We start from the raw sequence: 23,273 nt of genomic DNA, 5'->3' as shown, positions 1-23,273 counted from the left end.
GCTACTCAGCCAAACATCCCCATAAGAGACTCAGGAAAAAAAAAAAAAAAACCAGCACCCAAACCGACACATCAAGGAAAAGAAAATCCACGTAAGAAACTTAGAATAACGGAACAAAAGGAAAAAAAAAAAAAAATGAACCCAGTACCCAAACCGACAGGATCAAGGAAGAGAGGGTGTGGATCTACTTTGTGGAGATCGCCGTTTGTGCTTGACCGCCATTCAGTTGGCCCACTGTCTAATGAAGGAGATTGGCAATGATGAGGGAAGCGATGTTGGAGTTCTTAGGTTATGGATCAGCTAGCTATACTTTCCTTCTCGAGCCACTTGAGTGCTAGACTGAAGTGGAAGAGAGTGGTGGGACAGATCAAATGCTTGAGGGTTATGGTCAAAATCTCGATGTCATCATCGCTAGTCTAAGTTGTGGCTACCACGAGTTAGATGATGTCGTCGGCTCGATAGGCGTGACTAGGCTAAGGGATGAAGAATGAAGAGGTCCTCTATGTGTTGCTCTAGGAATGGAGAAAAGAAGTGGGAAGGAATAGTTCTTTTTGGTGTGAAGGGAATAGAGCTTATTTAGAGCCATTGGTGGGGTGTGAGTGAAAAGGAGAACCGGATTTGACAAGGGTTTGATGTGGGCCCCTGTATTGTGAGTTAATTTACAAAAATGTCATTGTTACTCAGTTTTCATAACTCAAAAACATCTAAAACTTGTTTCTAATTTTTGTAACTCATTACTTTGGTGAGAATTGAGCGATGGAAACAAATTCTAAAAACACATCCAAACAAACCTTGCCTTCGTAAGACTTGTCATTTTTGAGTGATGAGTGATGGAAATAGAGTTATGAGTGATAGAAACTCCGAAATTCAAACAACACCTAAAGTATTTGAAGATAGGAGAGGTGTGCTTGGCTCTTGTCTAGATCTTCATTCTACCCCAAAACTTAGGAAGTACCTGAGTTTTCCATTAAAACTTCCAAGTTCCAACAATCATGACTTTGACCATGTCATTGAAAGAGTTCAGAGTAAACGTGCTAGATGGAAGGTTCATCTTTTGTCCTTTGCACGACGAGTCAATCTGACTTAGTCGGTTCTTTCTAAAATACCTGCATATGTTATGCAAGGAACCATGCTTCCTAGGAAGACTTTGGACACAATAGATAAGATCAGTAGGAAATTTATATGGGGTACAATTGCGGAGAAGAGAAAGCTACACATAGTCAATTGGGGAAAAGGTTACGAGACTAAAGAGAGGGCGAGGACTGGGAATATCTGCAACTAAACCAAAAAAGTTGGTCTTGCTAGCAAGATTAAGTTGGAAGCTGCATATAGAGAGAGAACAACCATGGTCCAAAGTGTTGAGTAATTAAGTATAAAAATCCTAAAAGGAATTTTTCAAGAACATAGGCAGGAATGAAGAGGGGGTCATGACATTTTCCTACAAGGTTCCAAACGGAAAGTAGGCATTGGTAGTACTCTTAATTTGTGGCATGATAAGTGGCTATCTGATGGGGCATTGAGATCTCTAATTTGGGAAATTATTATGTACTCCCAAAATACCATAAATGCTTACTTAGTACCTAATAATATTTCCTCTAATTTATGGTCTTCTCAATCGTAATGAAGACTCTTTCATGGTTAGTGATGTCACCCATAAGGCATCATGGAACACCAATTAAATCTCTTTTGTTCTCCCTCCTGGCATCTTTTTAAAAATAAAGGCAACTCAATGCCTTTATCTCCTATGTGTATTGATGCTTTGACCTGGGCTTATTCTCCATCGGGCAATTTTGAAGGAAAATTAGCCTATAAACTTTTGAAGGGTGGACTGGAGTCTCCTAACAATTTCTCTGTGCAATGGATAGGGAAATTGATACTATCCCAACAATTTAGGTGTTTGTGTGGAAATGTTACTTGCATAGCTTCCCTGTCAAAGATCTGCTCATGACTAGAGGTATTGTTGAAGAAAACATTTTTGAACTTTGTGGTAGAGAGAGTGAGACCATTATCCATGTGTTGCGTGATTATAATTTTGCTAAAGTTTTCTGACTAAATTCAAGTTACACTAGTTGTGATGATATTTTTTTTTAACTCTGATTGTTAGAATTATGGTTAAGTGATTAAACTTATCATTTCCTAACAGCTTAAGCTTTTAGGCCTAACAAGTGGGAATTTAACATTTTAAATGGGAGGTAGAGTGAAAACAGTGATCGAACTCAGGATTTCCTGCTCTGATACCATGTTAAACTACCAACTGTCCCAACCTCATTCCCACCATAATCAGCTTGAAAATCCTCCAGCCAACCTGTGATGGCCATAAAAGTGGTACTTATATCCATACCAAACGGATCCGAAGGCAAAAGATCAAGAACATCATTCGAAACAGACTCCTGCGACCCACTCCTATCACACCTATCCCTTCCATAATCAAATCGATCCTCAACATCCTGGCTAGAACGCCAAGACCTCCCAAACCCATCTTCATTCCTCTCTAAAACTCCCTCAACAAGATACCCATTAGCAATCCTCATTGGCACAACCAAATTGTCCTCAGCCAGATGCGTCGGAAAGATTGGTTGATGTGAAAAGTTCAAGGCCATTGTATATACACACACAACCTAAACCCAATCTCTCTCTCTCTCTCTCTCTCTCTCCTTGACAGCACGATCGACAGCGCTCGGATCGAATTCCGACCAGAGAAACAAAACCCTAAAATCTCTCCATCTCTCTCCAATTTCAATTCCTCCCAAACCCAAAAAAAAAATTTATCAAAAAAAATACACTAGGGTTTTTATCGCCGTTGTAATAATCACCTCGATTATTTTTCCATTTCGTTTCGTCGCCGATTCAGGTTCTGTGTTTTTCTCAAATTCCTATCCATTTTCTTTTGATCCCTATTTTTCAACCCTAGTTCTTGATTAGCCTAGCTTAGAAATCCAAAAAAGAAAAAGAAAAAAGAAAAAAGAGAAACAAAATTTGATTGATTCTTTTATCTTTGTAGAATATATTCGATTAAAGGCGTCGTTTTTTTTTATTATTTTTTTTTTATATTCCATTTTTAGCTGATTTTAGGTTTTTTACAAGAAACTCTGTGAAATTTTTGGTGCGTTTTTTTAGTTTGTCATCTAAAATCAAGGGTTTCATTGTTAGATTAGAATTAGATCTTCCACTTCACAAAGTTTTGATTTTGATTTTGAATTTTTTTTTGTTTCTCTGAAAAGATTAAAAAAAAAAATCTGGGGTTTGCTTTTGCTTTGTTGGATTTGTAGAGAGAGAGAGAGAGAGAGAGAGAGAGATTGGGTTTAGGTTGTGTGTGTGTATACAATGGCCTTGAACTTTTCACGTTGACCAATCTTTCCAGCGCATCTGGTTGAGGACAATTTGGTTGCACCGATGAGGATTGCTAATGGGTATCTTGTTAAGGGAGTTTCGGAGAGGAATGGAGATGGGTTTGGGAGGTCTTGGCATTCTAGCCAAGATGTTAAGGATCAATTTGATTATGGAAGGGATAGGTGTGATAAGAGTGGGTTGCAGGAGTCTGTTTCGAATGATGTTCTTAATCTTTTGCCTTCGGATCCGTTTGGTATGGATATAAGTACCACTTTTACGGCCATCAAGGGTTGGCTGGAGGATTTTCAAGCTGATTATGGTGGGAATGAGGTTGGGACAGTTGGTAGTTTAACATGGTATCAGAGCAGGAGATCCTGAGTTCGATCACTGTCTTCACTCTACCTCCCATTTAAAATGTTAAATTCCCACTTGTTGGGCCCCCACTTACTAAGGTGAAGTTTAGGCCCACAAGTGAGGAGGAGTGTTAGGATTATAATTTAGTGATTAAACTGACCATTTCCTAATAGCTTAAACTTTTAGAACAATCAATAATTTAACACTGATATATCCAACTAGTTGAAGAAGAATTTGTGTTTAGCAGTGACCTCTATCTGAAACTACCATGGAACCACTTATTTGCATTTGGTATTTGGAGTCTGTGGCTTCATCGAAACAAGATATTTTTCAAAAAAGAGGAACCAAACAACAAGTTGGTTAAGGAAGTGAGGAATCTATCTCTAAATTTGTATCATTGTGCAGGGCGTGTCAAGCAGGTTGCTACTCGAAGTCAAGTTAATGTGAGGTGGAAAAAACTGGAGCTAAATTTGTACAAACTGAATATGGATGGATCAGCTTTAGGAAATTCGGTCATGGTAGGAGGTGGAGGTATCATTCGAGATCATAATGGTAGTGAGTGCTCAATTTTTCCAGATCCATAGGAATAGCAACCAGTATGGAGGTTGAATTGTAGGCCTTGAGAGATGGTTTGAAACTCTGCATTGCAAAGAATTTTCAAACTACAGAAGTTGAACTGGATGCTGAAGTGCTTTGAGAGGCTCCGTCTGTAAACTTTACTGCTTTAAATTAATACTAGTCTCATCACACGCCCTTCGCGCGTGCGATGAGACTTTTCTTTTTTAGTGGTCCTATTTTGTAAAAAAAACTATATTTAATTATTTTATATATATATATATATATATGATTTTTATTTTAAAAATCTAATTTATAAGTGAATAAATCAATTTAAAAATTAATAGGAGAGTGGTCCTATTTTTTAGGCAATATTTTAGTGGGAGTTGGAGTTGTATTTTTACCGGATTGTATTTTAGTTTTGTCTCTATTTAAACATAAGACTGTAGGGGCATCTTTGAACTAAAAAAATGAGTTTTTACCAAATTGTCCTTTAGTTTTGTCTCTATTTAAACATAGAACTGCATGGGTATTTTTGAACTAAAAAAATAGGAATCCAAACAGGAGAAGCCCCTTAAATAGTAGTATAGATAATCTATAATTTACCAAAAAAAATAGTATTATATTGAATATATTTAGAATTCAATTTAGAGCTTTAGTAATTTTTAGATATTGTTAAAGTACATGATGATTTCTTCTTTTATATTTATGGTGTGGTCTATTCATTAAATTCATAGTGAGGTCTATCATGAATGTGAGAAAATAAACTACTATGTCTTCGTACTTTTGAAGTATTTAAGAATTTTTTCACTAAATAACTGTACATAAGTTTTACTTTTATATATATATATATATATATATATATATAATATTCAAAATTACCCCTGAAAAAAATATATCTAAATTGTTTAAAATTAGAGAGTTTTTTTTTTTTTTTTTTTTTTTTTCTAATAGAGAGAGAGATTATTTTATGTTAGTGGTATGACACGATTTTGCGTTTTCATCATCTTATATAAAAAATTCATATTTTTTTCTTTTAAAAAGAATTCATAAGGTGACATTTTTTAATATTATTCTCCAACCTCCTAAGTAAAATAAGAAAAAAAAAATGAATAAAAATATCATCATCAATTCATCATTATCATCGAAGCAAGGGGAGTGGCCCAAAAAAAAAAAAAAAAAAAAGTCTATACATTTCATTGAAAAGAGGTCCACAAAAAAATGGGTGGGACCCATGAGCTGCGATTCGACGCCTTAATCAATCATACATCCTTCTCAAAAAAAAAACTATAAACATACATACAAACAAACAAACAAAACACACACAACCTCTTCCATTAATATAGTATTTAAATTAGTACCACGCTACCATTCCACTACCCCTCATTACATATTCTCCCACGTGGTCTATTACCCTTTCCCCTATCCTTTACCTCTTTGTCTCCACGTGCTCAAATCCTCTCTCTCTCTCTCTCTCTCTCTCCCTCTCTCTGTCTCACCATTTTCTTCTTCTACAAAGCTCTCTGTGTTGTTCTTGTTTCTCTTTTATGTGAAAATAAATGAATTTTCACAAACTTCTTTTGATGATGTTCTCAATCGTTGTTGTTATGTTCACCTTTAATTCCATAATCCCTTTCGCAGAACCAATAACTACAACGGAAAACGACAGGTCGTTTTTCGATCCAAGCTGTAGCAGTTGTACTACTGGTCTGAGTTTGAGGCCTTCATCATCGAGCCACAAAAACAAGAGCACTACTGGGTCTCCTTTAATACCATCACCTGAGGATGAGGTGTGGACAAAAGAGGCGGTCTTGGGACTGGCACGGCGGCCGGAGACGGTGGAGTGGTTGAAAAGTTTGAGGAGGAGGATTCACTCGAACCCTGAGCTAGCTTTCGAAGAAGTCGAGACCAGCAAATTGATTCGAGACGAGTTGGACCGCATGGATATCACTTACAAATACCCTTTGGCTAAAACTGGTATTCGAGCTTGGATCGGCACTGGTTCTCCTCCATTTGTGGCCATCAGAGCTGACATGGATGCACTTCCTATTCAGGTTCCTTTTTCTTTTTCAATAGGGACTATTGGATTTTCCCCCACTTTTCTAATCTTAAAAGATCATTACAATTTACAACTTTTGAAGGACTTTTTTGTTTTAATTTAATTTTTTGGTTTTTTATTTTTATTTTTTTTCGCTAGGATTTTTGGTTTTTCAATTGGGTTTTATATTTTAAGGAAATTAAGTTTTTTTTTTTTTTCCCTACTTGCTGTTTTCAAAATTATTTTAATCTGATTTAGTTGGGTTTGTTATACACCTTTAATCTTTAGTGTCAAACTATCAATGATGGTATTTGAAAATCGTTATGATTCTCTATAATCATCTATTATTTATAAATAAATAAATAAATCACTCACTTTCGGATATTCATCACATCTGATCCTTCCATAACACAAAAATGATTTGGATGGTGTAAAATCTTATGTAAGGAAATTAGTATAATCATATTTATTCAAATATTATTATCCTTTTTTGATAATAACGTGGAAAGTTAAGTTATTATATTTTCCGACAGAATCCATATTAAGATTTCATATCTCTGACACATGTTTGACTTATATGTTTATGTAAGATTGTACTAACAAATATAAATAAAATGGATTGAAATACATTATTATTCCATGTGATGGATTATGGGACAAGTTCAGATCCCAAAGTAAAAGTGGTACGAACTAAAATAGCGGCTTTGATAATTTTTGTATCTCACTCAATGGCTTCATTTGAATCTTGTTGGATTTTCTAGCACTAACCCCCCCACCTCCCTCCCCCAAATAATGTATACCCTTTGTACTTGTCTTTGGCAGTTCTCTACTTCTCTCTCTTTCTGTACTTTGTGTTTGGGGATAATTATTATACTAGCTTTCAAGTTGCACCAAAATTTGGTTTAGTATGCTGATCAAAAAAAAAAAAAAAAAAAAATTTTGGTTTAGTATGGAAAAAAATATTGTGATAACATTATGGCTAATTATTTGTTGCAGGAAGCTGTTGAATGGGAACACAAAAGCAAAGTTGCCGGCAAAATGCACGCTTGTGGACACGACGCACACGTTGCTATGCTTATTGGTGCTGCCAAGATCTTAAAGAGTCGCGAACATCTTTTAAAGGTTTGGCTTCACTTCGTTAATTCAAAGAAGTCCTTTTTTTTTTGAGTTCCAGTGAGATTTAGATTCGATTTTCGTTTATACTAAAAGCTAATTATTGTCTTGATCTGGTAATAAAGAATAATTATTAAGGACGGATGCTATAAATTAAAATTCTATCTCAAAAGATAGGTCTTTCTTTTATTTTGTTTTTTTTTATTTTTAGATTAGTTCAAATAAGTCAAGGACCTTTGAAGAAGGATTCCTTTGATTTGAAGTTTCAACTATTTTTCCCATTAGATTACGGCTTAATTAAATGATTATACACACTAATTTTTCTAAGTAGCTTTTTAAAGTCATAAATGTTTGAATAGCTTTTTGAATATTTGCACGTTAGGTAATTAATTGCTTCTGAAAAACCCATCCAAGTTTCCCCTAGTATCTCTTTTCTCTTCTTAAGGGTAAACTGCGTGGTAAAAATTGTGAGGACCATTTTTTTTCCCCTTAAAAGGCAGATATACATGCAATAAATTCATGACTTTTTCATTGCTGAGTTGTTAGGTTGTGATGTAAAAATATTAGGAGTAATGTACTAAAATACTAACATGAAAATGATATTATACCAATTACAAATTTATAATCTAACATCTCAAGGCGTTGAAAAAAGCGGTTGTATCTTTAGTGATATTCATTTATTTTTGCAAGTTCATTTGGTTCACTGCACTATCCTTTGAGTTTGTGTGGACAACATTGGATCCACAAAAAGGTTTTATAGGCCCGTGCATAGCTAGCTATACATGACCTTAAGAGATTTCTGGTTTGCTAGTTTTGGACATTTGTGGCATAACCTGTCTTCAGTTCAGTCACTGTTTGGTACCGTGTTTTTCTTCAATGCTGTAACGAATCATATGATTCACTTTTTTGCCACTGTCATGTCTTTTCCATTTCCATCTTTGTGCTCAATGTTCAACTTTTTATAGCGTTTTTATATATATCATTATGAGACTTTAATATGTTATTAAACTTTAGATTTGAACATATAATAATAATCCTCTGGGCATAATTATTTTATATGCATGTGATAACAATAATATTTGAAAATTATTGATGAGGTGATAGAAACCATCTTCTCAAAAAAAAAAAAAAAAAAAAGTGAGAGAAACCATATGTACAGCAAGTAATTAAATCTGTTCGACTTTAGTAGAAAATATTAATAGATGGTTAATTTCTCACCAACCTTATGTCTAGGAAGTAATTGTTCAAACCAAAAGTGTAAAAACTAGAGTACCCTAATGTCAAAATAAAAGAAGATAATATTTATCTAAAAATCTTATTTTGTAGAACCCCCCATGATCAACATGCATATAATGGTATCAGAAGTATTATGCTTTAATTTTCACACGAGTTAAGGGTTAATTTAGGGAATATATCTGAATAAGTTCTGATGATGCCAAGAAAATCAGTAGGCTGGATGCTTCGGACTAGAAAGGACTACTGGATCTTTCTACGGCCTGAAAAAGAAAGAAAAGCGTATCAAAGGCGACCGGGGCTGCCGGCCAAAAGTCCTCCGATGGCAAAGTTAGTTTTTCCTCTAAGTTATTTGAGTTCCAACTTTTTTGGAGTCAAAGCGAACATACCTTGGGTTTGTACGAAACGACCTTTATATAGTGTTATCATAGGCGGTTACCAAAATTGGAACTTCTCCGGCTTCGGAGAGATAGAAATCAAACGTAACTTGCATAGCAGGTACGGAAGTTATGCTCTTGTTTCACAACGGATACACAATGGCGGTTACGCGTGGGATAAGGGATTATCATATCTCATTTGGAGATTTTCCTAAGTATGACAACCTCGTCCTTGAGTTCCTCGGTTGGGCGTGCTTTGTTTCGCACGCGGGGCCGCCTCGTCTAACGGGTGAATTTGCTCAAGACGAGGATGTCGACACTCCGGACGAGTGCATCACTCGATGGTGCGTACCTCGTCTTGAGCTCTTCTTCCCCTGGACGAGGCACTTGTAGGTAAGTTTCGAGGGTGTGTATGGTAGTAGGTGGGCTCTGGACGACCTTTATGGACGACTTGGAGATAGGCTATATTATTCCCCTATCAGTTGCCCCCCGTTCTAAGGTCGTCCAAAGCTCTTTTGTTTCTTCGACTCGTTTCAACACATTATTTCACGTGTCTCAAAGTAAGGGACGAGGTTGCCAAGGCTTCATATTATGTCACGTGTCATTACTTACTCGGGTTAACCGTTGTGTGGGTTAGGGTTTTCGAGGAGGTTGCCACGTGGTTCTTCCGATTGGTCATTGCGTTCGGGTTTTACTTTTCAACGCCTATAAATAGTGGATTTCCTCCCCTACCCTCCTCATTCTTAAAATTCTCTCGTTTGACATCTCTCGTCCATCGCCTCGTCTAGGAGTATTCCAGCGTCCTTTAGTTTTCTTCGTCTAGAGCCAGGTATTTTCTCTACGCTCGTTTTAGGCTTCCCTTACATTTCCAAAATGTCCAGAAAGTTTTTCTTCGTCTAGCAATAGCGTTGATAGGGAGATCGATGAATATCGTAACACAACTAGCTATAGTGGCTCTAGTAGTGACGACAGTAGGAGTAGTGGTAACACCTCGGACGAGTATGTTTGGGGTTCCCTGGGGTTCCCTTAGAAGTTTTCCGGGAAGAATTTAGGACGAGGGTAGCATCTGGGTCTAGGGGCCGGTCCTTCTAGCGCGCCACTCGTCCACTAGAAGGGACGAGGTTGAGATGTATACGAAATTGCGCTGTTGGGGTTCCGACCAAGACAGACGAGAGAAAACTAACGTCCCTTAGGAGTTGGTACCAAATCCCGGACGAGCTAAATCCTAGATTGGCCGTCCGTGATGAGTGGTGTTGCCAACCTCATTTTGGCATTGGGGTTTATGAAGCCTATCTTCTAGGGGGGTCTTAGGCCGCCTCTCAATGCTTTTGCCAGGGAGTTGCTTACTAGGTTAGGTATAGGTTTATGTCAATTAAATCCTAATGCATGGAGACTAGTTGTTTCTATGCAAATTTTGTGGAGAGAGGTTTTCGAAGGGGACCGTCCTCTTCTACCGTGGACGAGTTCCTTTTTTGCTATAAACCCTGCGAAATTAGTCAATCTCGTGGCTTTTATCAATTCACGACCAGGAGAAAAGGACCGTAGGATAATTAAATCTTTGGTCACCTCGGATAGGAGTTGGAAGACGGAGTTCTTCTTCGTCTCGGAGGTTTTGGGCGGGACGCCCCGCCGATGTGGGCAGGGATTCATTTCCCCCATATACGGAGATTTAGGGAACCTTCGTCCCGAAGGTATGCTCACCACTCTTGTAGCATCGCCTTCATTACACATCTTTATGGGCTAATTTCTTCGTCCTTGTTGCGGGTGTTAGGAGGCCGTCGTTGAGCCCGATTCCATCTAGGACGCGTCCCGAGCTCGTCTTCACCCGGAGAGGGACTTCCACTCTTTGGTTACCTTGCGGCGTCTTGCAACTTGGGGACTTGGCCCCGAGCCCTCTCCCCGAAGCCTTAGCCCACGAGATTACGGTCGCCCACGTGATTTCTCGTATTGCCGTTCCTCTCCTTTTTTTTTTTTTTTTTTTTTTTTTTTTTTTTTTTTTACTTATAATTATTATTATTTATTTTAGGGATGGCTACCATGAAGGAAAACAAAGGCAAAGGGGTCGTGGACGAGCGTGGCAAGCAAGACACCGAAACTAGGGCTCGTCCTTGTTGGCGATAAGAGGAGCACTGTCAAAGGCCATCGAACCTTGAAAACCTCCCCGACGGGAGAGCCAAGCACGTAAAGTCGTTCAAGGCCGGGGTCGTCTCTCCCGCTGTCCTGTTCCTCCTCCACCACCGTCCGTCCCAATCTTCGACGTGGAGTCGTCCGAGCTCGCTCCCACTCCACCGTCCAAGACCCCCGCGTTCTGCCTCGTCCCAACCTCCCGTTGATGTTGTGCCCAAGCTCGAGAGTGAGGGCTTGGCTTGGGAGAGGTTCCAACGAACGTGTACGACGAGGACGTGTTGCATGCTACAACATGTCCTTGACGGATTTTGAACACTCGGGTGTCCACGATCTTTTCAAGGTAATGGATACAAATTTGTTCTCGTCGTTAGCTTTTCATGCTTGTTTACTTTGCTTGATACAAAAATTCTTATTTGTTTGTGCAGGCCATGTCCAAGTTTATAGGCTGCGTCTAGGCGAGCTGAGTTGGACGGGACGGCTGTTGGAGAGGAGGATCAAGGAGGTTAAGGATGAGTGCAAAAGGCCGAGACGGCTGCTGAGGCTAAGGACGCAGCCAAGGATTTGCTAAACCTCGTCGAGGAGTTAAAGGCTGATGTAGTGGAAAAGGACTCTCGTCTTGACCACTTTCAGAAAAAGACCGACGAGCTTAGCAATTCCCTTGTGAGGGCTAAGGACGAGGCTGTGGAGGAGTTCAGGGCTTCGAAGCAGTTTACGGACCTTCTGGACGCCAACTATGCGGCCGGATTTGAAGACTTTCGCATGGAGGCGAAAGAAAAGTTTCCGAAGTTGACTTCGAGTCCTATCGTCCTTCAACTAGGAGGTGCTTCCAGCTCTTTTCTTCAGACTAGCTCTGAAGACGTCAATGTTGAAGATGATGCCTCGACCAAGCCCGCTGAAGACGACCCTAGTGCCTGATGCCTGTTTGAAAATTTTCATTATTTGTTCAAGTGTTTTCTTCCTCTTTTTTTTTTTTTTTTTTTTTTTTTTTTTTAAATGTGTAAGAGTAAATTTATTTCGTCCGGCGCACTTTTGGCGGCTTTAAAAACAATGCCTTTACAGGCTGACTTTTAACGGGTTTTTGGACGGTGGTCGTTCACCCCTTTTATTGTTTAATGAATGCTTACTTTCATTATCATCATTGTTGTTCCATGGACGAGTGTATGTATTTTTATTCAATTGCCTTTTAAGCAATGTTTCCCGTGTTGGGTGATTGTTTACATGATGCCCTTATGGACGATTGTATTTAGGACGATCATATGCTCGCCGTTAGAACGCAGGTGTTAAGGCCTACTTCCCTTCTTAGACGAGTATGCCCTGGCTAAGGAAAACTTGGACGAGCATGTCTTAACTTTGTTGCTTTATCCTCATTCTTTTAAGGAAAGCTTGGACGAATATGCCTTAGCATTTTTGCTCTTTTTTAAGGAAAGCTTGGACGAGCATGCCTTAGCATTTTTGCTCTTTTTTAAGGAAAGCTTGGACGAGCATGCCTTAGCATTTTTGCTTTATCCTCATTCTTTTTTGGACGAGCATGCCTCAGAGCTTAGACGGGTTTGTATTCGTCCAGAGCTTTTATTTGTCAAAGGCTTTTTCCTCGTCCGTGGATATTATCAGGGAAACTGGAATTCAAGTACATAAGAAATCCAAACCATATTATTACATGAACATTGTTCACGAACTTGGCACACGCTTATAAGCTAGTGCCTTATTAAGATATCAAGTACATAGCATCGTCTTTCATAAACTAGTCGCAAGTAGTGCAAGAGTTTAAGAACTAGTGCACTTTTATTAATAACACGCTATAATATTTTTAAAAGCAAAAATAAATATAAGCAAACACGCAAACGACAACCTCTGGTTTTGCCACCGACTTCCTTCGTCCACCTTTCATCCAACGATAGTACTTTCGCAGATGTTCCACGTTCCAAGGATGTTCTAACTTCCGTCCATCCAGGCTTCCAGTAGTAGGACCCCTGCCTTTTGCAATTGATTACTTTGTAGGGTCCTTCCCCGTGGGTCCCGATTTTCCATGAGCTGGGTTCCCGGTCGCCCAAGGAGACCCTTTGAGGACAAGGTCCCGACACCGAACCGTCTCGGGCCTTACCATGGCGTCATGCTTTGTCGGCCATGAGATTTTTGTATCTTGCTGTCCTTTGCTCCGCATCCATTCTTACCTCATCAATAAGATCGAGGTCAAGGCGAAGTTGTTCCGTTGTCTTTCTCCTGGTACTTCATCACTCGATGGCTTGCCATATGGACCTCTGCTTAGGTATAACGGCTTCACTCCCATAGGCTAGCTTAAAAGGGGTCTCTCTGTCGGAGTTCGTGCGATCGTCCTATAGGCCCCGCGAGAACACCGGGTAGCTCGTCCGGCCATATCCCTTTTGCCCCCCAGCGAGTCTTGATGATTTTCACGAGGATCGGTTTGCTACTTCCGCTTGCCCATTTGCATGGATGGGAGGGTGAAGAATAGTGATTCTTGATTCCAAAATGATTGCAGAAATCCCCGAAGGGTGCGTTGTCAAATTGACGTCCGTTGTCGGATACTAATACCCAGGTACTCCGAACCTCGCATAGGATATTCTTCCATACAAAATTCTTCACGTTCTGTGAGTGATTGCCGCAAGAGGCTCGGCTCTACCCATTTGGTAAAGTAATCTATCCCTACCACCAAAAACTTCATTTGCGGACTCCTATTGGAAAAGGACCCCAGGATATCCGGTCCCAGCTGTGCGAAGGGCCAGTATCATTGGGAGTACTGATACTCGCGGCTGTCTAGGTACATTGCTATAACGCTGGCATTGGTCACATACCTTGACATAGGCTTTAGCGTACTGCTGCATTGTTGACGCCAATAGTAGCCTGCACGGACGATCTTATGGACGAGAGACCTTGCCCTTGAATGATTTCCACGGGATCCTTCATGAACCTCCCCTTAGAACATAGTTTGACTCGTCGGGAGCCGAGCATCTTAAGTAGGGCCGAGAAAAGCCTCGCTTGTACAACAACTCATTTATGATGACATACTTGGCCGACGGCTGACCCTTAACTTTCTCGCTTCATCCTTGTCTTCCGGAAGCCTCCTGCTGAGATAGATTATTATTGGACTCATCCAATTTTCTCCTCCTCCTATCTGTATGTCGTGATGTCTATGCTCGGCATGTGCGAACGTCGTCAAACTCGTCTATGACTCACTGGGCGGCTTTTGCCAAGGCGTACGCCGCGTTCTCCTCCACAGGAAGTTGAATAAAACTTATGGTTGAAAATTTCCGGGCAAGGCGTTTCACTTTATTAAGATACTTCTTCATTCGATCTTCTTTGACATCACACATCCCATTTACTTGGTTAATGACCGAGTTGAGAGTCTCCTCTCGATTGTTAACGACTCCGCCCTAAGGACTTGGCCAATTCCAACCCCTTGAGTAGAGCCTCGTACTCGGCTTCATTGTTGGTAGTTGGATGCGGACGGACCGCATACTCCCGGCTTGTCACCCTCGGGGGACTTCGGTACAATTCCAACCCCACCTGCATACAATGTGGACGATCCGTCTACATTCACTACCCACATCTCATTTCCTTCGTCCTTGATCGGAGTCGTCCCCGAGGGGTGAATTCGCAATGAAATCTACCAACGCTTGCGCTTTTATTGTACTCCTCGGGAGGGTACACGACATCGAACTCGGCGAGCTCAACGGCCCACCTGTACCGGCGTCCGGCCAAGAAGCTTCCAACCTCGCTCATCGCCTTTTTATGGGATGGTCTGTCGGGACGTTGATGACGTGTGCACTGAAAATAATGTCTCGGCTTCCTAGAAGCCGTGACTAACGCGAAGGCTAGTTTCTCCATCATCGGGTATCGTCCTTCGCCCCTCGTCGCGTGGCTTGTGTAATAGACCGGCCTCCGGACTCTTCCCCTCGCCTGCGATCAACGCCGAGCTTCTGCGTGTGGGGACACTCGCAAGTACAAGTACAACTCTTCCCCGGGTATAGACGGACTCGACGATGGGGCCGTCATTAGATACGCCTTCAGTCTTGGAAGGCCTTTTGACACTCGTCCGTCCATTCAAAAGCCTTCCCGAGGACCTTAAAGAAAGGTAAACATTTGTCGGTAGCTTTCGATACAAACCTGTTGAGGGCGGCGACTCGTCCGGTAAGAGGACCGGACTTCCTTGATATTTCTCGGTGGCTCCATGTTCGATCGCTCCTGGATTTTCCGGATTCGCCTCAATTCCACCGTGCGACACCATAAACCCCGAGAACTTACCGACGAAACTCCGAAAGCACACTTGCTCGGATTTAACTTCATGTCGTGGTACCGTCGCAATGTGTCAAAAGTCTCTTGAAGGTCTTCAAGATGTTTATCCTCGTCCGGCTCTTCACATGTCGTCATCCACATAAACCTCCACATTTCGCCCGATTTGAGGGCCATCTAACATATGGTTAACCGGCCTTTGGTAGGTCGCCTGCGTTCTTGAGCCGAAGGGCATAACCTTGTAGCAATACAACCCTTGGCTTGTGACGAATGAGGTCTTCTCCTCGATCCGCTTCATTCATCCGAATGCGGTTGTACCCCGAGAAAGCGTCCATGAAGCTAAGTATCTTGTGACTCGCCGTCGAGTCCACTCCGGTCAATGCGTGGCAATGGGTAGCTATCCTTGGGGCAAGCTTTGTTGAGATCGGTGAAGTCGGCACATCCGCCACTTGCCATTGTGCTTTTCGACCATGACTACGTTCGCCAAGTCTGGGTAGTGAACTTCTCGGATAAACTTCGCGGCGACCAACTTCGCACCTCTTCCTTAACGGCATTATCTCGCTCGGGAGCAAAAATTCTTCTTCTTAACGCACTTGGTTTCGAATAGGGACACACATTCGAGCCGTGGGTAATGACGTTTGGATCAATTCCGTGCATGTCCTCGCTGACTCTGCGAAGACATCGAGGTTTTTCCTCGTAAACCGGACCAAAGCGTGCTTCGCCCCCTCTTCCATGCTCGCCCCAACTCCGTAGACTTCTCGGGCTGGTCATCGTCCAAAGGACGTCCTCTAATGCTTCAGTGGGCTCGGCCACAACCCTTTTCGGTCTATGCTCATTGTCCGCATATGCTCGTCCACATGGCCGGCATGGCTAGGTAGCATTCTCTGGCGGCCCAGTGGTCTCCTGCTTGTACACGGCCTACTCAGGTGCTCGGTCGGGAATTTAATGGACAAGTGGTAGGTAGAGGTTACCGCTTTCCGAATTTGTTCAAAGTTGGCCTTCCAATTATTGCATTGTATGACGATGCACAATCAACAACAAGGAAATTCACCTCTTTGGTTATCTCTAGCCGGATACGTCCCGACGACTCCGGCAACATGATGGTGCCCGCAGGTTGCACCTTCATTCCTCCAGAATCCTACCAACGACGAGTTCACCGGTCGAAGCCGATCTCGTCCTAGCTTCATTTGTTGGAACGCGGGGTAGTAGAGAATGTCTCGCAGAGCCGCCATTGTCTATCAATACCCTCCCGGTCATGTAGTCGAGATGAGTAGGGTGATGACTATCGCGTCATCGTGTGGATGGTGAATTCGTCCGCCTCCTCGTCCGTGAAAGTAACAACTGTTGGTCGGCCTCCTCGTCCTAGTAGGTCGTTCAAACCGTTGGATGTTCTGCACCACCCTCGGGGTACGTCTTTCTTGATTTGGACGGCTGCCGTCGAGCTTCCTCCTATAATTACCCTTATTTCTCCAAGTGGAGGGCGTGATGATTCTTCCACCTTGGCCTTCATTTTCTCATCTCTGGTCTCGTCCAAGAAGTTCCTCAATTTCCACATCTAATGAGATTTTCTATCTGTTGCTTCAAGTCAAAGCACTCGTCTGTATCATGCCCATGGTCCCTATGAAAACGGCAGCTTGCTCTCCCGTTACGCTTGTCAGTCTCCTTCATTTTGTCCAGCCACTTCAAGGACGGATCATCCTTGATCTCCGCATAAGGACTGCTAACGGCATAGTCGGGGCGTGTATTGCTGATTCCTTGCGGAAGGACCGGCCTTCTTACCATCCTTATCTTTTCTCTCGTCTACCCGAACCTTCTTCGGACGAGAGTCCCCAGTCACCTGGTAGCGATGGTGGCCCACCTCCGAGCGCTGCTCGCCCCTTTTCTTTTCTTGGCTATGATGGCGTCTTCGGCATTCGCCATAAAATTCTGAATGGACAAGCTCGGCCATAATCTGCGGTTCACTCGCCATAGAGCTTATGAATAAACAAGTCGAGAATTGACCCCGTTGTGGAAAGCGGCTAGCAATAGCTTGTCATCCATCTCGTCCACCGTTAAGGCTTCTCTGGTTAAAACGGGTGATAAAAGATCGCAAACTCTCATTGTCCCCTTGCTCTATGGTCGGCGAGGCTAGAGGAGGAACGCTTGTGACGCTGTCCTCCAATGAAGTTGTTGACAAACAAACTTACTAAGTTCTTCAAATGATCCCACCGAGTTTGGGGGAATCTTGTTGAACCACACTCGCGCTGATCCCTCGCAGTGTGGTGGGAAAAGCTCGCACATGATCTCTGCGTGCGGACCCCTGCCCGGATGCATGGTCGTCTTGAAAGTTGCAATGTGATCGCAGGGTCGCGATTTCCATCGTACGAGTCTAGAGAAGGCATTTTGAACTTCGGGGGTGAGGGTGACCGTCGATGGAGGCTGTGAAAGGAGTCGTTCGGTGGACCATATCATCTCTTGGGTTTGTTCGCCTCATGTTTTCCCTCATTTCATCCATGGCTTTTCTCATCTGGTCCATTTCTTTTTCCAAGTGCGGCACCCTTCTTGAAACGGTACCCCTTGTTTGATCTTCGGACTCTACATTCTCCCCTCCTCCTTCGACTTGGGGCCCTTCCTCCTGTGTACTTGACGCTGCCTCCGAAGTTGATCTCCTTATTCAATTCCCGGTTCGACGCGTCGGTTCGCCATAGCGACGCCATGGATTGTATGTCTTTGCATAGAAGGCGGTGGCACTGGCTGTCTGCGATCACGAAGGGGATTCTTGGAAGCATCCCTACTCTCTGGTGGCTGGGCTAGTGGCCCTTGATCTTGTTCGAACCATTCAACCTTTTGTACGGGATAGAATAACAAGTTTACCGTTTTCCCCCACGAACGGCGCCAACCGATGATGCAGAAAATCGTAGGCTGGATGCTTCGGACTAGAAGGACTCTTGGATCTTTCTACGGCCCGAAAAAGAAAGAAAAGCGTATCAAAGGCGGACGGGGCTGCCGGCCAAAAGTCCTCCGATGGCAAAGTTAGTTTTTTCCTCTAAGTTATTTGAGTTCCAACTTTTTTGGAGTCAAAACCCGAACATACCTTGGGTTTGTCTCGAAAATGCCTTTATATAGTGTTATCATAGGCGGTTACCAAAATTGGAACTTCTCCTCGCTTCGAGAGATAGAAATCAAACGTAACTTGCATAACCGTCCGGAAGTTATGCTCTTGTTTCACAACGGATGCAGCGGTTACGCGTGGGATAAGGGATTATCATATCTCATTTGGAGATTTTCCTAAGTATGACAACCTCGTCCTTGAGTTCCTCAGTTGGGCGTGCTTTGTTTCGCACGCGGGGGCTGCCTCGTCTAACGGGTGAATTTGCTCAAGACGAGGATGTCGACACTCTGGACGAGTGCATCACTCTGATGGTGCGTACCTCGTCTTGAGCTCTTCTTCCCTGGACGAGGCACTTGTAGGTAAGTTTCTGAGGGTGTTTATGGTAGTAGGTGGGCTATGGACGACCTTTATGGACGACTTGGAGATAGGCTATATTATTCCCCTATCAAGTTCTTTTGAATAAAAGCAGAAGAAAGGATGGCCTGATTTAACAAATACTTTTCCAAGAATTAAATCTAATTAATTCTTTTTAAGTATGATAGAATTTTAATTTATGATGTTGGCTTCATAATGATTGTGCTTTACCATTAAGCCAAGATACTAATCAATTGTTAGTATAAGAAAGGATTGAATCCAAGATCTTTTATTTAACAACAAACAAATTTACATGTTAAGCTAATTGAAACCCACAATTAACTTCCTCTTAGAGAAAATAGCACCCCCTCATTGCAACCCATAGATGATAGATGTCATTATATGTCGCATGACCTTTTGTCCTTGCTTTTTATCCCCTATAGTGTGTTTAGTTTTCTACAGTCCAAAGCACGGCTAAAAAGGTAGTCACATTGTATGGACAAAATTGATTTACCAAAAAAAAGCACGGATTAGCTTTGAGATCCTTTATTGATTTGGTGTGACCTTACAAGTTGTATTTATTCTTGACATCTATGGTTAAAATTTGACAAATTAATAGGGTTGCCATGTTCGGTTTGACTCATGAAATAATGGGCTATTTTCTGTCATTCTTTTGCTTTTTTTACCTTTTCAATTTTTAATAATTGTCGGTGTTGCATTTGTCCCTTACTCTTAGCCTATTTTGAGTGTTCTTCACAATCAAATTCCCACGACAAAATTATATTATATTATATTATATAGCCATGATGAATATCGCATGTGTAAGACATTTAATTTTGGAATATTCCAGAGTAAAATAAAATTGATTTTAATAATAAATTCTTTCATATATGTTCACTGCCACAACCCTTTAAAAAAAATAAAACTAAATGGGGAACCAAAACTAAGTATAGAATTATGAATGATAGTCTCTCAAAAGCTTGGTCTTTAAGCAGAATATATCATTCTTTCAACAATTTAATGCATTATTATGTAGGCTTGTTGTAGCACTTTTAATTTGTAGCAACAGTTATTCTTACTTGCTTAATTACATGCTGGTAAGTGAATATATTCTTTACTTTCTTGGGAGTCGACTGATGAAAAGCAAGGAGTCTGATGTATCTTAGGATACTAAAGTCTAAAATTATTTTCATTTTTTCCTTATGCCGTACCTTCCTGGTTAGTGAATATATTCTTCACTTTGTTGGGCGTTGACTTATGAAAAGCAATGAGTTTGATCTTTGATGTATTCTTAGATGATATATATATATATATATATATATATATTTTGTGATATCTAGTTGGTTAAAGGATAGTATAATACTGGCTTTTATTTTTAATTATTATTAAATAAGTGAAGGAGTGAGGAAAGGCCATTGGTTAATAGATAATACTGATGAGTGATGACACTCTTAAAAGGGAAAAATATCATTTTGCCTCATAAACAAGGCATGAATTGGGGTTGATGAAGAAAATAGGATTACTCTTATATGCATTCTGACCTTATATTTCTTTTGGGCAACGATGGTTACAATTTAGAGAGAAGAAAGAGAAGCAAAAGGAGACAGATAAAGGCTTATTTTTTAGTAGAAATTGGCGCAGTGGCTTGGCCAAGTTTATGTCTGACATGCATGAAACAAGTCATGCTCAGTTGTTAAAATATTTGAGGCTCAACGCTCAACATGCCACTTGAAATTTGAAAATACAATATTAAAATGGTTGTAGCTCAAGATGCTGAGAATAAAAACCAAAGTTTTTGTCTTGCATGGATGAACGCATGTGAGTCAATTTGGGTGTCCCTACCTAAGCAAAAGAATTTTTAAAAGCTTTGGAATTAGTAAGCCATACAATAGAATATGATTCCCTCCCAATCTATCAATAATGTCTTATTATACTAGTTAAATTGTTAGGGAGTTGGTTGGTTGAAACATAAAAAAGGAGAGAAGACTACACAATGAAGTCTTTTAATATTTAACATTCATGCACACTTTATTTATTAAAACATATAACTGCACACATCCATGTCAAAACCTGATCTACAAGTTAATTTTATTTATTTTTGGTTAATCAGGATTTGTTCAGAAAAAAGTGTGACAATTTCTTTCACATATAGTACTAACTACTAAGCTTACCAGCAAGCCAATCCTGAAAATATTTGTATGGTTGGTATCACAGGGAACTGTAATACTGCTGTTTCAACCAGCAGAAGAAGCAGGGAATGGTGCAAAACAGATGATAGGGGATGGGGCTCTGGAAAATGTGGAGGCCATTTTCGCAGTTCATGTATCCCATGAGCATCCTACTGGTATCATTGGATCAAGACCTGGTCCTTTGCTTGCCGGCTGTGGATTCTTCAGAGCTGTAATTAGTGGCAAAAGGGGTCAGGCAGGGAATCCTCACCACTCTGTTGACCCCATTTTAGCAGCCTCGGCCGCGGTTATCAGCTTACAGGGTCTTGTTTCTCGCGAAGCAAATCCATTGGACTCGCTGGTTGGTATATTTAAGGACAAAGTTTTCTTTGTAAACTAATTTGGAAGAATCTCCTGCAATCCATTACCGTGCGCTCATTATTTGTACTGGTTGTGATTTTTTTTTTTTTTTTTTACTTTTTGCTCTAATGGTGAATTTTCTGTCGGCTGTCTTTTTCTACTCAGGTTGTGTCGGTAACCTCGTTTAATGGAGGTAACAACCTTGACATGATCCCGGATGCTGTTGTGCTTGGTGGTACTTTCAGAGCTTTCTCCAACATAAGCTTCTACCAGCTTCTGCGAAGAATAGAAGAGGTTTGTCTTGGAAACAGTCCTATAATCAAGGACAAAGACTTTACCATATATTAGAACAGGAACTTTTTTTACCTTGTCTGTTTATAATAGAATTATAGAATAGAACCCATCTTTGCTCAGCTGTGGGGACCTGCCTTTTATCGAGCAAATGAAACGAAACAATTTTTACCTTGATAAGGTGGGCCAGCAGAAATTTTTTCAACGTGTAATCCAGAAATGACTATTGTGGGTCCCCTTATTTTTTTAGTGATTCTTCATTCACAAATCAATTGAGCTAACAACAATCTTCACCATGAAAAACAGGTAATTGTGGAACAGGCCAGCGTTTACAGATGCTCAGCAATGGTTGATTTCTTTGAAGAGAAGAACACAATATATCCCCCCACTGTGAATGATGAGAAAATGTATGAGCACGTGAGGAAGGTGGCAATTGATTTGGTTGGTCCAACAAATTTCAGGGTTGTCCCTCCGATGATGGGTGCTGAGGATTTTTCCTTTTACTCTGAAGTAGTCCCTGCAGGCTTCTTCTACATAGGAGTAAGGAACGAGACATTGGGTTCTACACACACAGGACACTCACCTTTTTTCATGATAGATGAAGATGTTCTTCCTATAGGAGCTGCAGCTCATGCCAGTATTGCAGAAAGATACCTCGACAAACATGGCTGATGTGCGCAAATCAGATGTATTTTATGTTGCAAATTGGAAAAAAAAAAAAGGCGCACAAGTGACAGAGAGTCCAATCCATCATGCCTTTGCATGCTCTATAAATTTTGGTCTAATGGGGGTTTAGGGATGGTAGGTAATAGGAAAAACTCCTCCATGCTATGAAGAACCAAGTAGAGGATGCTCTGCCTCTCGGTGCAATTGTAACTACTAGTATGTTGTAATTACAGAAATGAAAATAGTAGTTCATTTATCACCATTCTGTTTAGTTAAAGCATCAAATTGGGACGCAAAAGAGAAGTGAAGATCATTCATGTTGGTTAATCCTAGGCAAAAAGAGAATATAATGATCAAATCTCTTTCCCATAAAATGTAAGTGTGCAAATTTATCATTGAGTTTAGTCGCCAAATTAATCAACTTTTGACAATAAAATGAATATGGGTTTTGAGATCTTAAAGGAGCTAGCAGCTTCAAAAACCACCTCCGCGGCTCCGCTAACAAGGGGCGTCCAAATTCCTCAGTATCTAATCTTTGCATGCTTAAGATGATACAAGAACAATGGACATAACTAATCTTTGCATGTTTCTTTTTTCTTTTAAGTTTTAATAAGTAAAAATTTAGTTTTATCCACAAAAAAAAAAATAAATAAATAAAAGGTTGAAAGTGCCAACGGTTCCATTCTCACAAAGAAACTAAGAAATAAGAAAAAACATGGAATAGGGCGGAATAACACTTTCATTTAAGGAAGCTAAAAGGTTTTTTAGGAATTTTTTTTAATAAAAAGTAAAAACTACTTTGGTTCTTAAACTTTATTAAAAGTTTGGTTTTTGTTTCTGAACTTTAAGAAATTCATTTTTCGTCCCTAAATTATTAAAAAATTTATCTTTTATCCAAAAACTATTGAAAAGTTCATATTTTGTCTATAAACTATTGAAAATGTTTTATTTATATTCTTAACCTTTCC

The 23,273-nt window shown here is 40.7% G+C and overlaps 1 protein-coding gene across 1 annotated transcript; it reads left to right on the top strand.

Annotated features, from left to right (window-relative positions):
- Positions 1-5,559: 5,559 nt before the first annotated feature.
- LOC142619865 (IAA-amino acid hydrolase ILR1-like 6) lies at positions 5,560-22,575 on the top strand. The gene is made up of 5 exons (XM_075793204.1): positions 5,560-6,293; positions 7,274-7,399; positions 21,035-21,349; positions 21,514-21,642; positions 21,946-22,575. Exons 1-5 carry the CDS (start codon positions 5,799-5,801, stop codon positions 22,309-22,311), a joined length of 1,431 nt encoding a protein of 476 aa, XP_075649319.1. The 5' UTR covers positions 5,560-5,798; the 3' UTR covers positions 22,312-22,575.
- Positions 22,576-23,273: the final 698 nt, after the last annotated feature.

Source organism: Castanea sativa, chromosome 12 (assembly GCF_040712315.1).
Source record: "Castanea sativa cultivar Marrone di Chiusa Pesio chromosome 12, ASM4071231v1".
In the NCBI taxonomy this organism is placed as follows: domain Eukaryota; kingdom Viridiplantae; phylum Streptophyta; class Magnoliopsida; order Fagales; family Fagaceae; genus Castanea; species Castanea sativa.
This window is presented reverse-complemented; position numbering and strand designations above follow the sequence as displayed.

Coding starts and splice junctions, on each gene's coding strand:
- LOC142619865 (XM_075793204.1), top strand. CDS start 5,799: ATGAATTTTCACAAACTTCTTTTGATGATGTTCTCAATCGTTGTTGTT. Junction 6,294..7,273: donor TGGATGCACTTCCTATTCAG/GTTCCTTTTTCT, acceptor TATTTGTTGCAG/GAAGCTGTTGAATGGGAACA. Junction 21,643..21,945: donor TTCTGCGAAGAATAGAAGAG/GTTTGTCTTGGA, acceptor CATGAAAAACAG/GTAATTGTGGAACAGGCCAG.